General features: G+C 57.3%; 2 protein-coding genes across 2 annotated transcripts in view; one reads left to right on the top strand and one right to left on the bottom strand.

Moving 5' to 3' along the window:
- Positions 1 to 2,996: 2,996 nt before the first annotated feature.
- Evpl (envoplakin) lies at positions 2,997 to 22,661 on the top strand. The gene is made up of 22 exons (XM_042702598.1): positions 2,997 to 3,163; positions 5,934 to 6,033; positions 6,376 to 6,530; positions 6,618 to 6,744; positions 7,438 to 7,563; positions 7,776 to 7,814; positions 7,957 to 8,118; positions 8,212 to 8,319; positions 8,469 to 8,564; positions 10,815 to 10,940; positions 11,501 to 11,647; positions 11,914 to 12,068; positions 12,229 to 12,317; positions 12,628 to 12,800; positions 15,250 to 15,428; positions 15,542 to 15,680; positions 15,780 to 15,973; positions 16,857 to 17,007; positions 17,700 to 17,783; positions 17,914 to 18,024; positions 18,130 to 18,222; positions 19,063 to 22,661. Exons 1-22 carry the CDS (start codon positions 3,066 to 3,068, stop codon positions 22,501 to 22,503), a joined length of 6,093 nt encoding a protein of 2,030 aa, XP_042558532.1. The 5' UTR covers positions 2,997 to 3,065; the 3' UTR covers positions 22,504 to 22,661.
- The window catches only part of Ten1 (TEN1 subunit of CST complex), a 40,233-nt gene continuing 24,365 nt past the window's right edge, over positions 7,095 to 22,962 (bottom strand). The window contains exons 7-8 of the mRNA XM_042702614.1: positions 13,024 to 13,030; positions 7,095 to 7,109 (exon numbers count right to left, since the gene is read on the bottom strand). The gene's annotated coding sequence lies outside the window, so the exon portion shown is untranslated. The remainder of the gene's footprint in view (positions 7,110 to 13,023; positions 13,031 to 22,962) is intronic.

Genomic DNA, 22,962 nt, shown 5'->3' with positions numbered 1-22,962 from the left:
CAGAAAACCGGAAGTGGCGCTGTAGCTCAAGTGGTAGAGCACACGCCTTGAGCTGAAGAGCTGAGGGACAGCGCCCAGGCCCAGAGTTCAAGCCCCACGACCGACCAAAAAAAAAAAAAAAAGAATATATCTTCTTAGCTGAGTGCCGGTGGCTCACGCCTGTAATCCTAGCTACTCAGGAGACTGAGATCTGAGGATCACGGTTCAAAGCTAACCAAGGCAGGAACGTCCGTGAGACTCTTATCTCCAATAAACCACTATAAAACCAGAAGTGGCACTGTGGCTTAAGCTGTAGAACTCGCCTTGAGCTGAAGAGTGCAGGGACAGCTCCCAGGCCCAGAGTTCAAGCCCCACGACTGACAAAAAAAAAAAAAAAAAAGAATATATCATCTTGCCTGTACTGGGGCTGGAATTCAGGCCTCTAGCCCTGGCTGGACTTTTTGCTTACGATAATGCTGCTCTACCACGTGAGCTACAGCTTTACTTCTGGTGACTTGTTAGCTAATTGGAGATAAGAGTCTACAGGCTTTTCTGCCTGGGCTGACTTCAAACCTTGATCCTCACATCTCAGCCTCCTGAGGAGCAAAGATTCTAGGCTTGAGCCACCAGTGTCCAGTTTAGAATATATTTTCCTTAAAATCAACATATTACTAATATCACTGCAACAACTAACAATACAAATTAACACTGAGACCATATATATATATATATATATATATATATAGTTTTTGTTTTTGTTTTGGTGGTCATGGGGCCTGAACTCTGGGCCTGGGTGCTGTCCTTCACTCTTCAACTCAAGACTAGCACTCTACCACTTGAGCTACAGCGCTACTTCCAGCTTTTTCTGCTTATGTGGTGCTGAGGAATCGAACCCAGGGCCTCATGCATGCAAGGCAAGTACTCTACCACCAAGCCACCTTTCCAGCCACCTTTCCAGCCCCCTCTGATTGATTCTTGGGTTGTGCCTCCTGAGTCAGAGCATTGGGCCATGATGAATCACCCCGAGCTCAGGTGTACCTGCCTGCTGCCCAGAGGTGCTCGTTTGGGGAGCTGGTTTGATTTGCTCTGACAGTAGACAGCCATGCCAGGAAGTCAGCTCTTGTTTTTCTTGCAGTGAATCAGCCCTGGTGCCCTAAGGCGTGCAAGGGCCCCAGCGGTGCACACATCTCCAGGAGGCTTGCTGCACACAGGGACGGAGCTCAATGGTCCAGACCATCTGTAGTCTGAACATCTCTCCCCAGGGCCCAGCCTCTCCTGGACATCATTTCCTGGGTAGGGGCTAATTGCAAAGGTGAAGGTCGCTATGTGGACTCAGAGGCCCGAGGAGAGAGGCCCGTGGTGAGCATTGGCCTCGGGACCCTGCAATGATTAAACAAATGGTCCCTTTGGAGCATGGTGGATTGCAGGTGTACCATAGTGGTTATTAGAAGGAACGTGTCATGCCAGTGGGCGCCAGTGGCTCACACCTGTCATCCTAGCTACTCAGGATGTTGAGGTCTGAGGATAATGGCTCAAAGCCAGCCTGGGCAGGAAAGTCTATGAAACTTATCTCCAATGAACCACCAGAAAACTGGTGGCTCAAGTGGTAGAGCGCTCGCCTTGAGCTGAAGAGCTGAGGGACAGCGCCCGGGCCCAGAGTTCAGGCCCCAGGACTGACCCGAAAAAAGAAAAAAGAAATGGTCACTGGCACAGGGATGGAAAGGAGCTGGCATAGAGACTGAGGGTCCTCTGGCACCATTTCACTAAGCAGAGGACATGGCAGCCACGTTGTGTCCTGTGGCTGCTTGTTCTGACCAGGCCTCGGTGGCCTCAGCCCTCCCCCCCCCCACCTCGCTCCACAGAAATGGAGGTCTTTGGTTTCCTCCTCCAGAGTGAAGTGTAGTGGCTGTTCCATGAGATACAGCCAAAGGAGGCTCAGGCCCCTGCAGTCTCCTTGGGGCACTGGGCCGGGCTGAACCTTGAACTCTGGTTCCCCTTCTCTTTCACTAGGAGGTGCTGTGTCCTTGGGCCAGACCTGGTAGAATGTTCTGGCTCCAGACCAGCCTGATGTGTCCCTCCCCTTTGCTTCCCTCCGTGCCCTCCTACCTAAACCACACGGTTGGGGTGGGGTGGGGGAGCAAACACACATGTGTACAAGGGGCTTCTAGAGCTAGGCTCTTCTAGAAAGAAAAGGCCTCTGACAGGAGGAAAAAGCCACAAAACCAGACTCACTGTGGCTTGGTAGCAGGGCCATTTCCAGAAAGGGGAGGCCACGGAGGAGGGCCTGGAAGCCAGCTCAGCACCCTGGGGCAGGGGCTGAGCAGCTCTGGTGGATCAACATGGTGCCAAGCCTGGGGAGGGCATCTGGCTGGGCATCCTGGCCTCTCTGGCACGGTCCTGAGAGTCTTCAGAGGATCCCAGTAATTTCTATCCCAATGCATCCGGCTCAGGAGCCACAGCAGGTGGGGTGACATTTAGTTAGCCACAGATGGCTGTGCCCTGAGGACACAACTGGGTGGTGCCCCCTTTTAAAAAATGTCATTGGTCTCAGATGCATGTCCCGCCAATGCCCCGTGGGGGGAACAGAGAGGCCCAGGGCTGCCCGCCCGGCCTCTCCTGGCTGGCTGAGCCTTGGGTGGGGGCCTCGTGGTTCAACGCCTCGGTGCTTGCGGGGCTTTGTTTAATCAGAGCTCATCTGCTGAGCCGGCGTGGCCGGTGTGCATCTGTCTGTCCATCACTGCGTCCCTCCCGCTGGCTCATCTCCCCATCTGGGTGTGATCCCCGCACGGCCTCTGGGTGTGTGGGTGTGCCAAGTACAAACCTCGTGGGAGTCTGAGTGGGCGCCCCACCCCTGGGCTGTGCCCTTTCCTCCCAGACTGGTTGTGCCGGGGCGGGGCTGTGCGGAGCAGGGGGTGGGGCATGTGCGGGCCCAGCCGGGCCTGGCCTGGCCTCACCTGCAGGGAGGGGCCTCCCAGAAACTGCCTTCCCACGCGGCTGCCCACCTTGCCACAGCCCGCCGGAGGAGCCAGCGCGCGCGCACACCGCCACCGCCTGCAGCCCAGCCCCAGCCGGCACCTGCGTTCATCATGTTCAAGGGGCTGAGCAAAGGCGCCCAGGGGAAGGGGTCCCCCAAGGGCTCCCCAGCCAAAGGATCTCCCAAGGGCTCCCCCAGCAAGCACAGCCGGTGAGCAAGGGAGCTGGTGGTTGGGAGCTGGGGTCAGGGTAGTGCGGGGCCCGGATGTTCATGGAGCCCAGTACTGGACTTTGGTGTCCCCAGGCCAAAGTGGGGAATGATTTTCCATCTCTGGAGTCTCTGGCAGAGTTTCAGCCCCAGCAGGAAGCAGGGAATGGCCTGGGGCTCCCCCCCCCCCGCCCCGACATTCTCCAGGCAGGCCTGAGGGCCACACTGCAGGATTGGCTCTAGACCAGGGCCTGAGCTGGGAGTGGGGAGACAGGAGAGCCGGCTCTCTGACCCTTGGCCGCACTGAGCAGGAATGGACTTCTGCAGGCTGGGCAGAAGGATGGAGGGGTGAGAGAGCAGGATTTCTGGGAGCAGGCAGGCTACTCTCCCAGCATTCCCGGCCCTGGCCTTGGGTCCAGCTTCAAGAGTTGGTTCTTTGATGCAGGCACATGGTGAGGGGTGGAGGCCTTGCTCCCCTTGGTCACCAAGCCCCTGTGGACGGACTTGGCCACCATCTTCCTGCTCACTGGCTTCAGCCCCTCTGCCGGGAGAGGTGGCAGAGGGCTACAGGGTGCGGGGGTGCTTAGGTACAGAGATATGAGAAGAGATGAAAGGCGGACGTGGGGGTGCCCATTACCCTCGATAGGGATCGGGGCACAGAGGCTGGGCATCTGGGCGGACAGGAAAGACAGCAAGCAGTTAAGACTCTCACTGAGTGACCTGTCCCCCTGAGGCGCCCAGGCCCAGCCCAGGATGGAGTGTAAGCTCCTGGTGGGGCCACTCTTCCAGGCCAAACCTAGGCCAACTCCAGGCAGCCTCCTGGGCCGGGCAGTCCTGGCCTGGGCTGCTCTGGCGGCATCTCTGAAGGGCAGCCAGCGGCCCTCGAGTGCAGTTGATGGATGTGACACATCCCTGATGAGCATCTGTGGGGCATCAGGACGGCTCTGGGCTCCAGATGTCCCTGCTTTTCTGGCACACAGCTCTGGTGCAATAAAACCTAATGTCCAGGTGCTGGGGACCCGGGACTGTAGTCCTAGCTACTCAGGAGGCTGAGATCTGAGTAAGGATCAAGGTTTTGGTTTTGTTTTGGGTCCGGTCGTGGGGTCTGAACTCTGGGCCTGGGCGCTGTCCTTCAGCTCTTTGGCTCAAGGCTAGCGCTCTACCACTTGAGCCACAGCGCCACTTCTGGCTTTTTTCTTTTTGCTTATGTGGTGCTGAGGAATCGAACCCAGGGCCTCAGGTATGCAAGGCAAGCACTCTACCACTGAGCCACCTTCCCAGCCCCAGGATCAAGGTTTAAAACCAGTCCAGGGCCCTCCCCCACAGTATAACCCCTGCTTTCACTGTATTTGATGTCGGTATAATTTGTGGAGGGGAAGGGGAAAAACAAATTGTTTAAATAGGGATACAGGTGGACCCATTGCAACAATGAGATGTACAAGTCGTTATGTCGAAAACGAACTTTACGGGCTGGGATGTAGCTCAGTGGCAAAGCACTTGCCTAGCAAGTTCAACGTCCTAGGTTTGATCCCCAGTACCAAAAAAGAAAAGACGCAAAAAAAAAAAAAAAAAAGAAAACGAACTTTACAACTTTGGTGGGGGGGGGGGAGGGGGCGGATTGGGTGGGAGGGGGGGGAGAGGATGGGAAGGGATGGGAAGGGGAATCAAAGGAGGAGGCTACAATGCTTGATAAGAAATGTACTCATTATCTTGCCCATGTAATTGTAACCCCTCTGTACAGTATTTTCACAATAATAAAAAAAAAAAAAAGTGCTGCACAAAAAAAAAACCAAAAACAGTCCAGGTGCTAGCTCAGTGGTAGAGCGCTTGCCTCACATGCATGAGGCCCTGGGTTCGATTCCTCAGCACCACATAAGTAGAAAAAGCCAGAAGTGGTGCTGTGGCTAAAGTGGTACAACGCTTGCTTTGAGCTGAAGAGCTCAGGGACAGTGCCCAGGGCCAGAGTTCAAATCCCATGACCGAACCAAAAAAAAAAAAAATTTTTTTTTCTGCTGAATGAAAGCATGAAGAGCACGAGGGCATGGGCCGCAGGCTCCCCGACCCTGTGATCCCAAGCAGACGGCGTCCCGATCTGGACTTTGAATCTTGGAATCTGGAGAATATTGGTGGTTACCACCATTTCTTAGCTTTTCTCTGCCCTGCATTGACTCATCCATATGGTTCCTGAAGCCTTGACAATGCCGTGTGCGTGTGTGTGTGTGTGTGTGTGTGTGTGTGTGTGTGTGTGTGTGTGTGTGTGTGGACAGGGCTGGATAGAAGAAAGTTGGGGTGTCCCCAGCCAGGCCTCTCAGGGATTAGCGGCTAGCTGGTGATTCATTTGCTCCCTAGAAGTGGGTGGGCAGCTGGGTGGAGACGGGAAGTCAGACAGGCTAGCAAGCTGAGACTGTGGTGCCCAAGCCTGGCACTCTACCATTTGAGCCACAGCTTCACTTTGGGCTATTTTGGTGTCTAACTGGAGATCATCGTGTCATGGACTTTCCTGCCCAACTGGCTTTGAACCGTAATCCTCAGATCTCAGCTTCCTAAGTAGCTAGGATTACAGGCGTGAGCCACTAACACGTAGTGCCCTTCACTTTCCAAGCCTGCATGGGGGTACAACAATCTCCCTTCCTCTGGGGCTGAGGGTCTCAGAGTTGCCCAGGCCTCAGCTGCCCCCCTGCAGGGTGGGTAGGCTGGCGGGGTGGGGAGGGAAGGGGGAGGGGGACCCTAGCTGGCAGGGGCCTTTCCCCTCTTATCTCTCACCACCCTCCAGGGCTGCCACCCAGGAACTGGCGGTGCTTATCTCTCGCATGCAAGCCAATGCTGACCAGGTAGAGAGAGACATCCTGGAGACCCAGAAGAGGCTGCAGCAGGTAAGGCCTGTGCAGGCCAGCCTCATGCCCAGTGGTCCTGGATTGTCACTCTGTAATGGTAAAGTTGGAACAAGTGTCCAAGTCCTTCATTGTCCACTCCCCAAATACAGCAGGAGAGAGGGCTCAGCCTGTCTTCTGTGCTGGGGGGGGGGGGGGGGGGAGGGGCTCAGGATCCTGATGTGCCCTTGCCGCTTGTCATCCAGATGTTCTGGCCCTCTGCCTCATGGTGGGCTGGCTCCACCAAGGTCCCAGGGTGGGCTCAGGCTGGCAGTGCTGGGTCAGTGAGGACATGGGAGAAGGCGCCCGGCTCTGGGCCCTGCTGAGCCTCCATGTCCTACCCAGGACCGGGTGAACAGCGAGCAGAACCAGGCCCTGCAACACCAGCAGGAGACAGGCCGCAACCTGAAGGAGGCCGAGGTACTGCTCAAAGATCTCTTCCTGGATGTGGACAAGGCCCGACGGCTCAAGCACCCGCAAGCCGAGGAGATTGAGAAGGAGTGAGTAGGCTGGGGCCCGGGGCCAGAGGCCACAGGGGTGCAGGGAAGGTCTCGGCCCAGCCCTGACCCGCTGGCCACTCTCTGCAGCATCAAGCAGCTGCATGAGCGCGTGACCCAGGAGTGTGCTGAGTACCGCGCCCTGTATGAGAAGATAGTGCTGCCGTCGGACATGGGGCCCAGGGTCGACTGGGCGCGTGTGCTGGAGCAGAAGCAGGTCAGCAGCATCCCCAGCACCTGAGATGCCCCAGAGAAGCTCACAGTCACAGCTTAAGGGGGACACTGGTGGCTCACGCCTGTAATCTTAGCTATTAATGAATCAGAGATCTGAGAATTGGGGTTCAAAGCCAGCTCAGGCAGGAAAATTTGTGAGACTCTTTTTTTCTTTTTTTTTGCCAGTCCTGGGGCTTGAACTCTGGGCCTGAGCACTGTCCCTGAGCTGCTTTTTGCTCAAGGCTCGTGCTCTACCACTTAAGCCACAAAGCCCCTTCTGGCTTTCTCTGTGTATGTGGTACTGAGGAATCGAACCCAGGGCTTCATGCATGCAAGGCACGCACCTACCACTGAGCCACCTTCCCAGCCCTCTGTGAGACTCTTATCTCCAATAAATCACCAAAAAGCCAGAAGTGGTACAGCATCAACCTGGAGTAAAACACAACTCAGGGAGGTGTCCAGGATCCTGAGCTCAAGCTCCAGGAATGGCACATGCGCAATAAAGGTCATACTTTCATGCAAACAGCACTCTCCTGGGGAAACAGCAGCCAGTCACCCAGGTTGCTCTTCTGGGGCCTGTCCACCTCTGCCCAAATGACTAACCCCTCCAGGTGTGGGGAGGGTCCCAGAGGACCAGTAGGGTCCTGTGGGGCTCCTAGGCCTTGCTGGCAAAACTGAGGGGCCTGTTCTTCTGTAGAAGCAGGTTCGTGAGGGCCAGTACGGGCCAGGCATGGCAGAGCTGGAGCAGCAGGTGGCCGAGCATAACATACTACAGAGGGAGATCGAGGCCTACGGACAGCAGCTGCGGACCCTCGTGGGGCCGGTGAGTGAATCCTAACAGAAATGCATTTCTGCTGGGTCCCAGCCACTACCCCCACTTTCTCCCATCCAATCTGGGGCTCAGACCTGATGATCTTCTGGAGAGAGAGGTGGGTGTGTGGGGTACGGCTGGCGCAGAGGTAGGGGGCCATCTCTCATCGTCCTGCTCTTCACTGGCCCGGTTTTGTTTTTTTTTTTCCTCCTTGGTCGAGGCAGGATGCAGCCACCATCCGGAGCCAATACCGGGACCTACTGGTGAGCAGGAGACAGGGCTGGGGAGGAGCGCCAGACCCCAAGATGGGACCAGGGTCGCCAAGTGGCCTGATGGCACCTCTTGCCACCCCCTTTCTCCTCCCTCCCCCCACCCCACTCTCCTACCTCTTGGTCGTGAGCACAGAAGGCAGCCTCGTGGCGCGGGCAGAGCCTGGGCAGCCTGTACACGCACCTGCAGGGCTGCACGCGGCAGCTGAGCGCCCTGGCTGAGCAGCAGCATCGCATCTTGCAGCAGGACTGGAGCGACCTCATGGCCGACCCTGTGGGCGTGCGGCGGGAGTACGAGGTGGGTGGAGACAGGCCCGGGCGGTGGGAGGCGAGCCGGCCTGGGGCCGTCCTGGTGCTCACGGCCGCTCCGACCCCACTCTGGACCCCCCAGCACTTCAAGGAGCACGAGCTGCTGGGCGAGGAGCAGAGCGTGAACCAGCTGGAGGACGACGGCGAGCGCATGCTGGAGCTCGGCCACCCTGCTGCCGGGCCCATCCAGGTGCGGAGGCCACGCCCACCGCCCGACGCTCTCCTGCCCAATCAGAGGGCTGGAAGGCGGGTGGGCGTGGCGAGATTGCGGGGCGGGGCGAGGGGCGGGGCAAGGCGAGGGGTGGGGCAAGGCCCAGAGCTCTTCGCCATGGTCGGCAGGTCCACCAGGAGGCCCTGAAGATGGAGTGGCAGAACTTTCTGAACTTGTGCATCTGTCAGGAGCGCCAGCTGCAGCATGTGGAAGACTACCGCCGGGTGAGGCTGCAGCCAGTGGCCTGGGGCTGGTGGCCCTGTGTGGGCTACCCCGGGGTGGGGTGTGGGGCTCCTTGGGACAGCTGATGTTGTGAGGCCGGGAACGTCCAAAAAGAGCTTTGTCACTGAGAGGGGAAATAATGTCATGTATACATTCTCCTCGGGGCAATTTTTGCACCAGGAGTGGGGCACATCTTATTGATTTTGTTGGTGGTGGTGGTCGTGGGGCTTGAACTCTGGGCCTGGGCACTGTCCCTCAGCTCTTCAGCTCAAGGCAAGCGCTCTATCACTTGAGCCACAGTGCCATTTCTGGTTTTCTGGTGGTTGATTGGAGATAAGAGTCTCACGGACTTTCCTGCCCGGGCTGGCTTTGAACCACAATCCTCAGATCTCAGCCTCCTGAGTAGTTAGGATTACAGGTGTGAGTCACTGGTGCCTGGCCAAAAATTGGTTCTTAAAGGTGAAAAAGTCTTAACTCTTCTTATGAACAAAGCACAGCTCTGCATACAGCACATAAACAGATCCACAGCATAGCTGAGATATTAAAAGTTCATGGGAATCAGGTGTGGTGGTGCATGCCTATAATCCCAGCTACTTGGGAGGCTGAAGCAAGAGGACTTCTAGTGCAAGGCTTGCCTGTGCTACATCTCCGGTTTGAGGTCAGCTTGAGCAACTTGGTGATACTTATGTTGAAATAAAAATTTGTGAGGGGCTTAGAATATAGCTTAGTGGTAGAACATCTACCTAGCATGCTCAAGGCCTTAGGGCGAAGAAAATGAAAAAAGAAACAAGGCTGGTAAACACCTGTAATTCTAGCTACTCAGAAGGCTGAGATCTAACGATTGTGGTTCAAAGCCAGCTGGCACCTGAAACTGAGAGATTCTTATCTCCAATTAACCAGTAAGAAGCTGGAAGTGGAGCTGTGGCTCAAGTAGTAAGAGTGCCAGCCTTGGACAAAAAAAGCCAAGGGGGTTGGGGCTGGGAAGGTGGCTCAGTAAGGTGGCTCAGTGGTAGAGCACTTGCCTTGTATGCCTGAGGCCCTGGGTTCGATTCCTCAGCACCACATAAGCAAAAAGAAAAAAGCCGGAAGTGGTGCTATGGCTCAAGTGGTAGAGCACTAGCCTTGAGCTGAAGAGCTGAGGGACAGTGCCCAGGCCCAGAGTTCAGGCCCCACAACCGGACCCAAAAAAAAAAAGTCAAGGGGGAGTACGAAGTCTTGCTTTCAAGCCCCAGTACTGCAGGCACACACACACACACACACACACACACACACACACACACACACACAAGTTCATGGGAATAGTGGGAGTGAATTAAGGGAGAAAAAGGTATAAAATAACTCTTTGGAGAGAGAGTAATGAAAAAGGCTGAGAAACAAAAGGACTAGTACAATAGACAGCTGGGATTTTCCACTGAAAATGTTTCATACAGTTCAGAGACAAAGGCCAAGGCATTTTTTTCATTCTCTTTTAAGTGCATTTTCTTATATAACCACAATGCCATTATCATACATCCCTCTAGTACCCCTGTCCATGGAGATTCTGTATGTGTGTATGTTGGTACTGGGCTTGAACTCAGAGCCTCAGGCTCTTGGTTGGCCTTTTCTTCACAAGGTGGTGCTCTCCCACTTAAACCTATAGCTCCACTTCCAGCTTTTTACTGATTAATTCGGGATAAGAGTCTCATGAACTTTTCTAGTTGGGCTAGTTTTGAAGCACAATCCTCAGATCCTGAGTAGCTAGGATTATAGTCACAAGCCACCAGCTTTTGTGCTCACATGATTTCTTTTCTCCAGTCCTGAGGCTTGAACCCAGGACCTGGGCACTGCCCCTGAGCTTCTTTTTGCTCAAGGCTAGTGCTTTACCACTTGAGCCACAGCACCACCTCAGGCTTTTTCTGCTTATGTGGTACTGAGGAATTGAACCCAGGGCCTCAGGCATGTAAAGCAAGCACTCTACCACTGAGCTACCTTCTCAGCCCCTTCGACTGGTTTCTTAATGCATACTTCTAGCTTGACTCTGAGGCTAGGAGAAGTGCAGCCCAAACCTCCCATCCCCAGCAAGACAGACTGCGGGACCTGGAGGGAGGCAGGTGAGGGCCCTTCATCTGTGCAGAAGGACAGTCAGCAATATGTGCTGGTTTGAGCTCAGCTGCTGTGGGTTTAGCCTTGTTTATGCTGTGCTGGTTTGGTTTGCAGGGTCAGTGGGCAGCAAGTTGCCCCTGGCTCTGCCCTTGACTCTCCAGTGACCTTAGTTCCAGGAAGGAGCCGACTCAGTCAGCCAGACCCTGGCGAAGCTCAATTCCAACTTGGACACCAAATACAGCCTTGCTCCGGGGGACTCCACCGGCTCTGCTGCAGAGCTGCTGAGACAGCTGGAGGTGAGACAGAGCCTCCAGGCCGCCTGCGCCCTGTGTCGGGGCCTTTCTCAGCCTCACCTCCACCCAGCCCTGCCTGCTCCCAGCAGAAGCCTGCTCAGTTAGCGTGTGATGGGTGATGTGGGAGGACTCTGGGCAGCATGGCTGGCATGGTGCCAGGCAGCACCCCAGCCCTCCCCACACCCCAGTCCTGAGCCTGTGGGGTAGGTGTGTGCTCCTTTCACGTTGCCAACTTAGGACTCCACTCTTTTTTTTTTTTTTTTTTTCCAGTGGTGGGGTTTGAACTCTGGGCCGGGCGCTGTCCCTGAGCTCTTCAGCTCATGGCAAGCGCTCTACCCCTTGAGCCACAGTGTGCCACATGAAGTTTTCTGAGTGGTTTATTGGAGATAAGAGTCTCTCGGACTTTCCTGCCCAGGCTGGCTTTGAACTGTGATTCTCAGATCTCAGCCTCCTGAGTAGCAGGATTACAGGCGTGAGCCACCGGCGCCTCTTGTGGGGTGGGTATGGGGCAGATGGCCTCTGGGCAGCCCAGCCTGAACCCCCATTGCCTGGATCCCTGGCAGGCAGAGGAGAAGCAGCTGAGAGTGGCTGAGAGGGCTCTTGGGGACCTGCAGCGGCAGAGCCAAGAGGTGGCCCCTCTGCCGCAGCGCAGGAAGCTGCCCCAGCAGCCGCTGCACGTGGACAGCATCTGCGACTGGGACTCGGGAGAAGTACAGTGTCTGCCCGCTCCCCCCTCCTGTTCCCAGCGCCCCACCCTCATCCGGGCCCCAGCCCAGCCAACCTCTGCCCTCAGCACCACCCATTCCACCTAACCCAGCCCCAAGCCCTTCCCTGTCCCCACCCAGCCCCCCCCAGCTCTACTGGATGGGGGGGGCATTCCAGCAGCTCATCCTACCTGTCCCTGCCCCCACCCCCTACCCATCTTGGCCTTGCCTGTCCCTCCAGCTCACATGAGCCCCTCCCACCCATCCCCCAGGTGCAGCTGCTTCGGGGCGAGCGCTATACCCTGGTGGACAATGGTGACCCCCAGACCTGGGTGGTACAGGGCCCTGGCGGGGAGACTAAAAGTGCTCCAGCTGCCTGCTTTTGCATCCCAGCGCCAGACCCCGAGGCTGTGGCCTGGACCTCCAGGTGGGTTTGTTAGGAATCCTGGGGGCAGGAGGCAGACTGTGGGCCAGCCCAGACCCTGTGGTGTCCGGGGACGGGGGGGGGGGGCGGGGGGGAACTCCCCCTGGGACCATGGTGGGGGACTGGGAGGCAGAGGGCGTCACCCTTCTCTGTCACATTCCAGGCTGGCTTTGGAGCTGCAGGCCCTGAAACAGAAACTGGCCACAGTCCAGAACAGTCTGAAAGCTACGGCTGAGGAGCCCTTACAGCTTGGTCAGCAAAGAGTCCCAGAGGCTGGCCAGGGAGGAGGGAGTTTGCAGGGAACCCCACAGGATGTGGATTCCTGCTTTACCCCCTCTGGAGGGCTGGGATGGGTTGGGATGGCCCTGAGTTCGGGATGTCTGCTCTGGGGACTTTATCTCCCAGGCCCGCGGATCCTCGGGGCTGTTGGTTTCTCAGATAGGTCCCGTCACGCCCCCACCCCTGCCAGCCCCCTTCCCACATGTCCTGTGGGCACCCGGGAAGCGTCCATCACCCGCAGACAGGACAAGGCCTGGGCCTTCATCGGTACCTCTGTCCCCAGCTCCGGCTGACGCAGCCGCAGCCGACCCACGGGCCCAGCAGCTCCTGACACACATGACCCAGCTGGATGGGGACCTGGGGCAGGTGGAGAGGCAGGTGCTGGGCTGGGCCCGGACCCCGTTGAACCGGACCGCACCCTTGGAGGACCTGGAAGGCCGCATCCACAGCCTCCAGGTGGGTGAACAGCCAGCCAGCATGGCAGCGGGGAGAGGAAGCAGCCACATCCTGGGGTACACACTCTCGTTTTTTGATTTTTTTGGTCCGGTTGTGGAGCCTGAACTCTGGGCCTAGGCGCTGTCCCTCAGCTCTTCAGCTCAAGGCTAGTGCTCTACCACTTGAGCCACAGCACCACCTCCGGCTTTTTTCTTTTTGCTTATGTGGTGCTGAGGAATTGAACCCAGGGCCTCATGCATGCAAGGCAAGCACTCTACCACTGAGCCACCTTCCCAGCCCACTCTTTAGGGGGAGACAAGGCAAGAAACAACTGTGAGACCTGAGGTAGAGGAGGAGTGTGGACAGTCCAGGGCTCGGAACAGAGGATTCTTATGCCGCGTGCCTGTGGCTCAGGCCTGTAATCTTAGCTACTCAGCAGGCTGAGATCTGAAGGCTGAGGTTTGAAGCCAGTCTGGGCAGAGAATCTCATGTCAAGTTCACCAGCAAAAAGCTGGAGTTTGGGCTGGGAATGTGGCTTAGTGGTAGAGTGCTTGCCTAACATGCATATAGCCCTGTGTTTGATTCCTCAGAACCACATATACAGAAAAAGCCAGAGTGGTGCTGTGGCTCAAGTGGTAGAGCACTAGCTATGAGCACAGAGAGGCTCAGGAACAGAGCCTAGGCCCTGAGTTCAAGCCCCAAGACTGACCAGCTGGAGTTGTGGTTCAAGTGTTAGAGCACTAGTCTTTAGTGAACAGTGCCCAGGCCTCGAGTTCAAGCCCCAGTATCAGCACACAAACACACACACACACACACAGAAAAGGATTCCCATCCTGGCTTCTCCACTGATGGGTGCTGTCACCTTAGGAAAGTCACTTCTCTGGGCCTCAGTTTCTCATCTCTGAAACAGGCACAATAAGGATTGGGCTGCTGAGATTTACAGGAACCTTTGTGGGGAGGTTCTGGAACAGGCCAGAGTACAACCCCCATACCGAGAGCAGTAAGGAAGCTCAGGGGAAGCCTGGGAGGAGATGTCTTCTGCTCCAGGGGGAGTTTGGGGCATCGCCACAGATGACGATGCTCTCTGCCGTGTGAACTCAACACCCTGAAAGTTCCGTGAGTGGAGCCTGTCCTTCCCTACCCCCAAAGGCAGCAGTCCGGTTAGCCTTCAACCTGGTGTCTGTTCAAATATACTATATTACTTGTGTTTGGTTTTTTAAAAAAAATTGAAGCTGGGCCAGGGCAAGAGAGAGGGAGAGAGGGGTTGCCCTCCAGCTAGGGGTGCTACAGGAAGGGGGGGGAGTTTCTCTGTGGAAAGGAGAAGGCTGAAGGATGAACAGGTGCTGAGGGGCTCCCCGTGTGGCCCGGCCATCTCTAGCACCGGCTGAGAGTTGAGGCTGTCACACCGAAGTAGGTCCTGGGAATGTATTTGTTTTTATTTCTTTTGCAGGACTAGTGTTTGAATTAAGGGCCTTGCACTTGCAAAGCAAGCCTCCAGCTCTGAAGGCATGCCTCCAGCTCTGCTCGGCTTTTTCCACTCCAGGCTGGCATTTGACCACTTGAGCCACACCTCTCCTTCCCACTTTTTGCTGCTTAATTGCAGATAGAGTCTCACAGAGTTGTCTTTTTTTTTCCCCTGCCAGTCCTGGGGCTTGAACTCAGGGCCTGGGCACTGTCCCTGAGCTTCTTTGGCTCAAGGCTAGCTCTCTACCACTTGAGCTGCAGCACCACTTCTGGCTTTTTCTGTGTATGTGGCACTGAGGAATCGAATCCAGGGCTTCATGCATGCTAGGCAGGCATTCTACCACTAAGCCACATTTCCAGCCCACAGCGTTGTCTTTGATCCTCTAAGATCTCTTGCTCCTGAGTAGCTAGGATTACAGGTGTGAGCTCCTAGCTCCCAGCCCTGGTTTGTTTGTTCTGAGACAGGGTCTTACTATGTAGTCCAAGCTGCTGTGAACTCTGGATCCTCCTGCCTCAAGCCTCCTAAGTGCTGGTGTTAACAATGTGTTCTAACACACCCAGTGGCCCTTGGGTTCTGATGCCATACTGGCTGCTGTACAAGCCATGTTGGGAGCTACAAGAAGCCCCAGTTAGACTGGATGTGCCTGACACAGCGTGAGCACTAAGCCATTCTTTTGGAACAGAAGAGTGGACAGAAGCAGGACTTTTGCTGTTCGATCCTGGAGCAATAGGATGGAGGATCTGGAAAGTTCCATGTGCAGGAGAGTGACATGAAGATGACAATAGGCATCGTGTCCCCGGCTCTTGTGGATAACTGCCTAATAGACAGGATCCTGGTTCATCTCCCATTCTGTAGACGAGGAGGCTGAGGGTCAGAGAGGTTATCCTTCCCTCGTCCATTTGCCTCGGGAGCCTGAGCCTGAACTTGTACCCATCCTACCCTTCTGCCGCCATAGGCACAGAGGTAAGGGGGCCCAGAGATCCCTGACCCTGCCCTCCTCCCCAGGGCACAGTACAGCGCCTGCAGAGTCTGGGAGCTGAGAAGGAGGCGGCCCAGCAGGAGTGTGAGGTGTTCCTGTCTGCTCGGCCTGTGGGCCCAGCCGCCCTGCAGCTGCCCATGGCCCTCAACAATGTCAAGAACAAATACAGTGATGTACAGGTTCTGTGCAGTCTCTACGGAGAGAAGTGAGTATTCAAGGTGGAGGGGGGCGGGGCCAAGACATCGAGGGCGTGGTCAGGGATGAGGGGCGGGGCATCTGGGTGGGGGGGGGTGTCCCACCCTTGCCATCTCTCTGCAGAGCCAAGGCTGCCCTGGGTTTGGAGCAGCAGATCCTGGATGCAGACAGGGTCATTCGAGGCTTTGAATCCAACCTGGCCCAGGAAGCTCCCATCCCCGATGGCCCAGGGACACTGCAGGGGAGGGTCAGCGAGCTGCAGGTTGGAGCTGGCGGACAGCCTGGTGGGAGGAGGCAGCTGGTGGACTCCATCTCCTTGAACCACGGTGATGTGTGGCTTCTGGGTCTTTTCTGTCGGCAGCACCAGCGGCGGGAGCTCCTGGAGCAGCAGGCCTGCGTGCTGGGCTTGCACCGCCAGCTGAAGACCACCGAGCACGCGTGCAGTGCCCTGCAGAACAACTTCCAGGAGTTCTGCCAAGACCTGCCGCGCCAGCAGCGCCAGGTGCGGGCCCTCACCGACCGCTACCACGCTGTGGGGGACCAGCTGGACCTGCGGTGAGCAGCCAGACCCTCAGGGCATACAGCACGTCCCCAGGAGACCTGAGATGGAGTGCAGTCTAGGCGCTGCACCTGAGGGGTTGGGTGACTTCCCCTCTCAGAAGTGGCTTTCCCAATCTTTAAAATGGGATCAGGTGCTGGTGGCTCACATCTGTAATACTAGCTACTCAGGAAGCTGAGGTCTGAGAATCAAGGTTCAAAGCCAGCCCGGGTAGAAATGTTACTGAGATTCTTATCCAGTTAACCATGAAAAAAAGCCTGAAGTGGAGCTGTGGCTCAAATGATGGAGCACCAGCCTTGAGTGACAAAGCTAAGGGACAGTATCCAGGCCCTGAGTTCAAGAGCTACTAGCAGTGCTCGCGCACATGCGCGTGTGTGTGTGTGTGCGTGTGTACGTGCACACACAAACACAAAAGAAAGCCAGGTGCTGGTGGCTCGCACCTATAATCCTAGTTACTTAGAGAGCAGGCTGAGATATGAGGATTGCAGTTCAAAGCCAGCCTGGGCAGGAAAATCCGTAAGACTCTTATCTCCAATTAACCAGCAGAAAACCAGGAGTGGTGCTGTGGCTTAAAGTGGTAGAGCACTAGCCTTGAGCTGAAGAGCTGAGGGACGGCACCCAGGCCCTGAGTTTAAGCCCAGGATTGACAAATAAATAAAAGAAAAGAAAATGGGATCACAGTACAACTTACTTCCCTAAGCCTTGCTGGGCAGAGACTGCTCCAACTCGGAACCCAGCCCCAGCACAGAGTCATGGAGATCTATGTGACAGGTGGCTCAGTCCTGACCTGTCCAGAGGCGCCCAGTGGCCTCCTGTGTGTCCCTCACCCATCTTCAGAGAGCAGTTCTCACCTCTGCTCCCCGCCTGCTCCCCCTGCAGGGAGAAGACAGTGCAGGATGCAGCCCTCATCTACCAGCAGTTCAGGAACTGCAGGGACAACCTGAGCTCCTGGCTGGAGCAACTGCCTCACAACCAGGTGCGGCCGAGTGATGGACCCAGCCAGATCGCCTACAAGCTGCAAGCACAGAAGGTGAGGGGCCAGGGCTGCGGGTCAACCTGGGACAGGTGAGCCCCTGCCTCTGCCATGTCACCCCCAGAGGCCAAGACTCCAAAGTACTCTGAGAGGCCCGAAAGGCGGAGGCCAGAGCCCTTTCCTTTTCTGCCACCTGAGGGTGCAGTACTCCACTTGGCCCATCTCTCTCTCTGGCCCCAGGTGGGCAGTGGGGTTCACAGGGGTCCAGCCACTGCTGCGAAGGGTACAGCCCAGGCCCGTGGTCTGCTGGGAGAATCTGATGTCCCAGGTCACTTTGCTGGGAGAAGTCAAGAGCTGTGGATACTCGCAGGCGGGAAGACTCGTGGTCAGCATCCTCAGCTGAAACTCGAGGAGCAGAAAGGGAAATGCATCTTCCCGGGTGCCACCCAGGCCCCTAGAGCCGCCCTGTGTACCTGGGTGGGCAGATCTGCAGCCTGATGAGCCCTTCAGGGATCTGGTACACACCACAGCTCCAGCTGGAAGGCCACAGGCAGGAAAAATGGACTTTGGAAGGGCAGAGACAAAGATGTCAGGGGAAAGAGGGGCTTCTGAGGTGTCCCAGTAGCTCCCAACAACCCCCCCCTCCCGGAGCGTGCTGGCTGCCTGTGCCCCTGGACATACTGGCAGAGGAGAGGGATAGAGCGGGAGGCATTTCCTGGTCTCTGTGACCTTCACTTCCTCCCTGGCAGAGGCTAATGCAGGAGATCCAAGGCCGAGAGCAGGACAGGGCCACGGTGGCCCGCCTGTCCCAGAACCTACAGGCAACTCTCCAGGTAAGCACTTCCGCTTCAGCGGGACTCTATCCACCAACCTCGATCCCCGTTCCGGTCCCTGACCCCACCCCCCATGCCCAACCCCCATTACTGACTTTTTTTTCTTTTTTTTTTTTTTTTTTCTGTTCAGGATTATGAGGTGCAAGCAGATACCTATCGCTGCTCCTTGGAGCCCACCCTGGCAGTGTCAGCCCCCAAAAGACCTCGAGTGGTGCCCCTGCAGGACAGCATCCAAGCCCAGGTGAGCCGGGCCTCGGCGGGGGCTCAGCATCTCCCACACCAGCTCCACAGCCTCCAAGACAGGAGCTGATTCTGCTCTCCCTGTCCCCCACATTGCCCTTCCCAGGAGAAGAGCCTTGCCAAGGCCTACACGGAGGCCGCAGCCGCCCGCCAGCAGCAGCTGCACCAGCTGGAGTTTGCCAAGAAGATGCTGGAGAAGGTACAGCAATGAAACACATTCTTTTCCCACACAGCTGGCCTGGGCGCTCTTCAGTTCAAGGCAAGCGCTCTACCACTTGAGCCACAGAGCCTCTTCCAGTTTTCTGGAATTTTCTGGAGATTAAAAGTTTCACGGACTTTCCTGCCCAGGCTGGCTTTGAAGTGTGATCCTCAGATCTCAGCCTCCTGAGTAGCTGGGATGACAGGCCTGAGCCACCGGCACCCAGCTGGGATGTCTTTCTTTATCCTTTCCTGTATCGCTGGGCAGGCCCAGCCACTGCTCGCTCCTCTCCCCAGCAGCTCTGACAGACTGGTGCCAATCCTAGGCAAGTCCTGGAGATGTCCTCCAGCACTGCCCTAGCCTTCGGGCCTGGCCGCAATGAGAGCAAGTTACCTGGATCTCTATTCCTGCTAGAGCAGAAGCCAGGAGCTCTCCAGAGCTCCCGGTGACTTCCTAGCTTCTCCCTCTCTCTGTCCCTGTCTCTCTCCCCTCTCCTCTCTAGTCTCTGCTACATTCCAGCATCCCCCAGAGCAGACAGGCCCATGTCCAGGAGCCTGATGGAAGAGGAAAGGAAGATTCAGAAGGGAGAAGCTGCATGTGCTCTCTACTATAGACTCATCTAGTCCTGTTTTGTACCCTAACATTATAGCATGAACTGAATCCTCTCAAAATCCTGCATCTAGGAATCTCAAGTCTTCAGCTCTGCTCCACTTCCTGGGGTCTACCAGGAAATCTCAGGAAGCTAGGAAGGGTCTTTGAGCTTAGGGATCGTGAATGAAAAAAATAGACCTCCAGCCTTTCCTCCCCTTACCCCACATTCTTTCTCCTTTCACTCTACAGAAGGAACTCAGTGAGGACATCCAGATGTCCCATGATGCAAAGCAGGGGGCCGAGAGGTCAGTCCAAGCAGGGAGCGAGACCGAGGTCCTGCAGTCCCAGTTGGAGGAGGAGAGGAAGCGGGTGGCTCAGGTGCAGTACGAGCTGGAGGAGCAGAGGCACCAGCTGCTGCAGCTGAAGACGCAGCGGCCTGTGGAGAGGCTGGAGGAGAAGGAAGTAGTGGAGTTCTACCGGGATCCCCAACTGGAGAGCCGAGTGGCCAGGCTGAAGTCCCAGGTGGAGGAGGAGGGCAAGAGGCGGGCCAGCCTGCAGGCAGACCTAGAGGCAGTGGCTCAGAAGGTCGCTCAGCTGGACAGCAAAAGGAAGAGCCTGCAGCCCCACCTGCTGACCAAGGAGATCACCCAGATTGAGAGAGACCCTGGCCTGGACAGCCAGGCCACCCGGCTGAACAGAGACATCCAGCAGTTGTGCGGGGAGAACACTGTTATATCGGCCCAGCTGGAGGCGCTGAAGAAGGAACTGCTGGCCCTGGAGCAGAAGGAGGCGAACGTGCAGGAGAAGGTGGTGGTGAAAGAAGTAGTCAAGGTGGAGAAGGATCTGGAAATGGTCAAGGCCACCCAGGCTCTGAGGCTGCAGATCGAGGAGGATGCTGCCCGGAGGAAGGGGGCGGAGGAGGCTGCGGCCAAGCTCCAGGCTCGCATCAAAGATCTGGAGCAGATGATCAGCTCCGTGGAGCCCAAGGTCATCGTAAAGGAGGTCAAGAAGGTAGAGCAGGATCCTAGCCTTCTCAAAGAGTCCTCCAGGCTGCGGAGCCTCCTGGAGGAGGAGAGGAACAAGAACGCGGCGCTGGCCAGGGAGCTGAGGGACCTGCAGGACAAATACGCTATGGTTGAGAAGCAGAAGCCGAGGGTGCAGCTGCAGGAGCGAGTGAGCGAGATCTTCCAGGTGGACCCAGAGACAGAACAGGAGATTGCCCGGCTCAGGACCAAGCTGCAGGAGACGGCTGAGAACAGGAGCAGCGTGGAGAAGGAAGTGGAGGCGCTGCTGCCCGATCTGACGGTCCTGCGGGCGCAGAAGCCCACGGTGGAGTACAAGGAGGTGACCCAGGAGGTGGTGAGACATGAGAAGAACCCAGAGGTGCTGCGAGAGATCGATCGCCTCAAGGCTCAGCTCAACGAGCTGGTCAACGCCAGCGGGCGCTGCCAGGAGCAGCTCATCCGGCTGCGGGGCGAGCGCGATGAGTGGAAGCGGGAACGGTCCAAGGTGGAGACCAAGATGGTGACGAAGGAGGTGGTGCGCCAGGAGAAGGATCCCGTGCTGGAAAAGGAGGCCGAGCGCCTCCGCCAGGAGGTTCGAGAGGCCACGCAGAAGAGGCGGGCCGCTGAGGATGTGGTGTTTGAGCTGCAGAACAAGTACCTGCTGCTGGAGAGAAGGCGTCCTGAGGAGAAGGTGGTGGTGCAGGAGGTGGTGCTCACCCAGAAGGATCCGAAGCTGCGGGAGGACCACAGCCGGCTGAGCCGCAGCCTGGATGAGGAGGTGGGTCGGAGGAGGCAGCTGGAGCGCGAGGTTCAACAGCTGCGAGCCAGCGTGGAGGAGAAGGAGGGCCTGCTCAGCTTCCAGGAGGACCGGAGCAAGAAGCTGGCGGCTGAGAAGGAGCTCCGCCAGCTGACGCTGAGGATCCAGGAGCTGGAGAAGCGGCCGCCTGCCGTGCAGGAGAAGATCATCCTGGAGGAAGTGGTGAAGCTGGAGAAAGACCCAGACCTGGAGCGATCCACGGAAGCCCTGCGGCGAGACCTGGACCAGGAGAAAAGCCTGGCGAAGGAGCTGCACCGGGAGTCCAAGAGCCTGCAGGTCCAGATCGACGTCCTCCAAAAGACCAAATCGCACGAGAAGACCATCTACAAGGAAGTGATCAGGGTAGAAAAGGACCAGGCGCTGGAGGGCGAGCGGGCCCGGGTGTGGGAGACGCTGAACCGGGAACGCGCAGCCCGGGAGGGCCGGGAGGAGAAGGTGAGGCATCTTCAGGAGCGGATCGACAGGGCCGAGGCCCTGGGGAGGACCTGGTCCCGGGAGGAGGCCGAGCTGCAGAATGCACGGGACCAGGCAAGCCAGGAGCGGGAGCGGCTGCAGCAGGAGCTGCGGGAGTTAGAGCAGCAGAAGCACCAGAAAGTGCTGCGGCTGGAGGAGGAGGCCAAGCTGCTGTGCCAGAAGACGGAGAGCGAGCGGCAGAAGGCGGCCCAGAGAGGCCAGATGTTGTCCCATCTGGAGGAGGCCATTCTACAGGAGAAGGATCAGATCTACCAGAAAGAGAGAACCCTGCGGGATCTGCACGCTAAGGTGAGCCGAGAAGAGCTCAGCCAGGAGACCCAGACCAGGGAGACCAACCTTTCTACCAAGATCTGCATTTTGGAACCCGAGACCGGAAACGACATGTCCCCTTACGAAGCCTATAAGAGAGGCATCATCGACCGCGGCCAGTACCTGCAGCTGCAGGAGCTCGAATGCGACTGGGAGGAAATCACCACGTCGGGGCCCTGTGCGGAGGAGTCTGTGCTGCTGGACCGCAAGAGTGGGAAGCAGTACTCCATCGAGTCCGCCCTCCGCAGCCGCCGCATCTCCAAGGAGGAGTACCACCTGTACAAGGACGGCCGCCTCCCCATCTCCGAGTTTGCTCTGCTCGTGGCCGGCGAGACCAAGCCCAGCTCCTCGCTGTCCATCGGCTCCATCATCTCCAAGTCCCCGCTCTGCTCCCCAGTCCCCCAGAGCACCGCTTTCTTCTCAGGCCTCTCCCTGGGGCTCACCGATGACAGCTTCCCCATCGCCGGGGTCTACGACACAACCACTGATAACAAGTGCACCATCAAGACGGCCATCGCCAAGAACATGCTGGACCCCATCACCGGGCAGAAGCTGCTGGAAGCCCAGGCGGCCACAGGTGGCATCGTGGACCTTCTCAGCAGAGAGCGCTACTCCGTGCACAAGGCCCTGGAGAGGGGGCTGATCGAGAACACCTCCCTGCAGAGGCTCCTCAATGCACAAAAGGCCTTCACCGGCATCGAGGATCCTGTCACCAAGAAGAGGCTGTCGGTGGGCGAGGCCATCCAGAAAGGCTGGATGCCCCAGGAGAGCGTGCTCCCGCACCTGCTGGTGCAGCACCTGACCGGGGGGCTCATCGACCCCAAGAGGACCGGACGCATCCCCGTCCCTCAGGCGGTGCTCTCTGGGATGATCAGCGAAGACCTGGGTGAGCTGCTGCAGGAGGAGGCTAGCTATGAGAAGGATTTGACAGACCCCATCTCCAAGGAACGGCTGAGCTATAAGGAAGCCATGGCGCGCTGCCGCAAGGACCCCCTCAGCGGCCTGCTGCTCCTCCCAGCGGCCCTGGAGGGGTACCGCTGCTACCGCGTGGCCTCCCCCGGCCTCCCTCGCTCCTGTGTGCGCTGATGGGGCCCAAGCTGTGGGGAAGAGGGAGGGACGCAGCCGCGAGTCTTCCCTCTGCCCATCCATCATCCACCCGTTACTCAGGTGTTTGTGGTGTTGGGTTTCCTCTCCAACTTTGGTGCCTGATCCGTCCCCAGACGCGATCAGCTCAGCTCACTCGGCCCCCAACCGCCATGCTTCCAATAAACAAAGTCTCTCCATGCCCTGTCTTAGTTGCATTTGCAGTGTCTGGGTCTGACTGCCAGTGACTCATGGCGGCGGAGCGTCTCAGCTTGCCCGCCCGCCTGAGAAATGGGGTGTTTTTAGAGGGCGGCTGTGTCCTTGCATTCCGAGCAGGGACGTGGAAAGAGATGGGGAAGAGCCCTGGCCTCCCTGTCCACCTTTTCCGAGTATCATTACTCTCCCAGCCAGTCCCTCCCTCACCTAGCAAGCCCACGGGTCCCCCATGAACACGACGATGTC

This window comes from Dipodomys spectabilis, unplaced genomic scaffold (genome assembly GCF_019054845.1).
Source record: "Dipodomys spectabilis isolate Male_0828 unplaced genomic scaffold, ASM1905484v1 ptg000329l, whole genome shotgun sequence".
Taxonomy (NCBI): domain Eukaryota; kingdom Metazoa; phylum Chordata; class Mammalia; order Rodentia; family Heteromyidae; genus Dipodomys; species Dipodomys spectabilis.
Note: the sequence above shows the minus strand (reverse complement) of the source record. Positions and strands in the feature narration are given on the sequence as shown.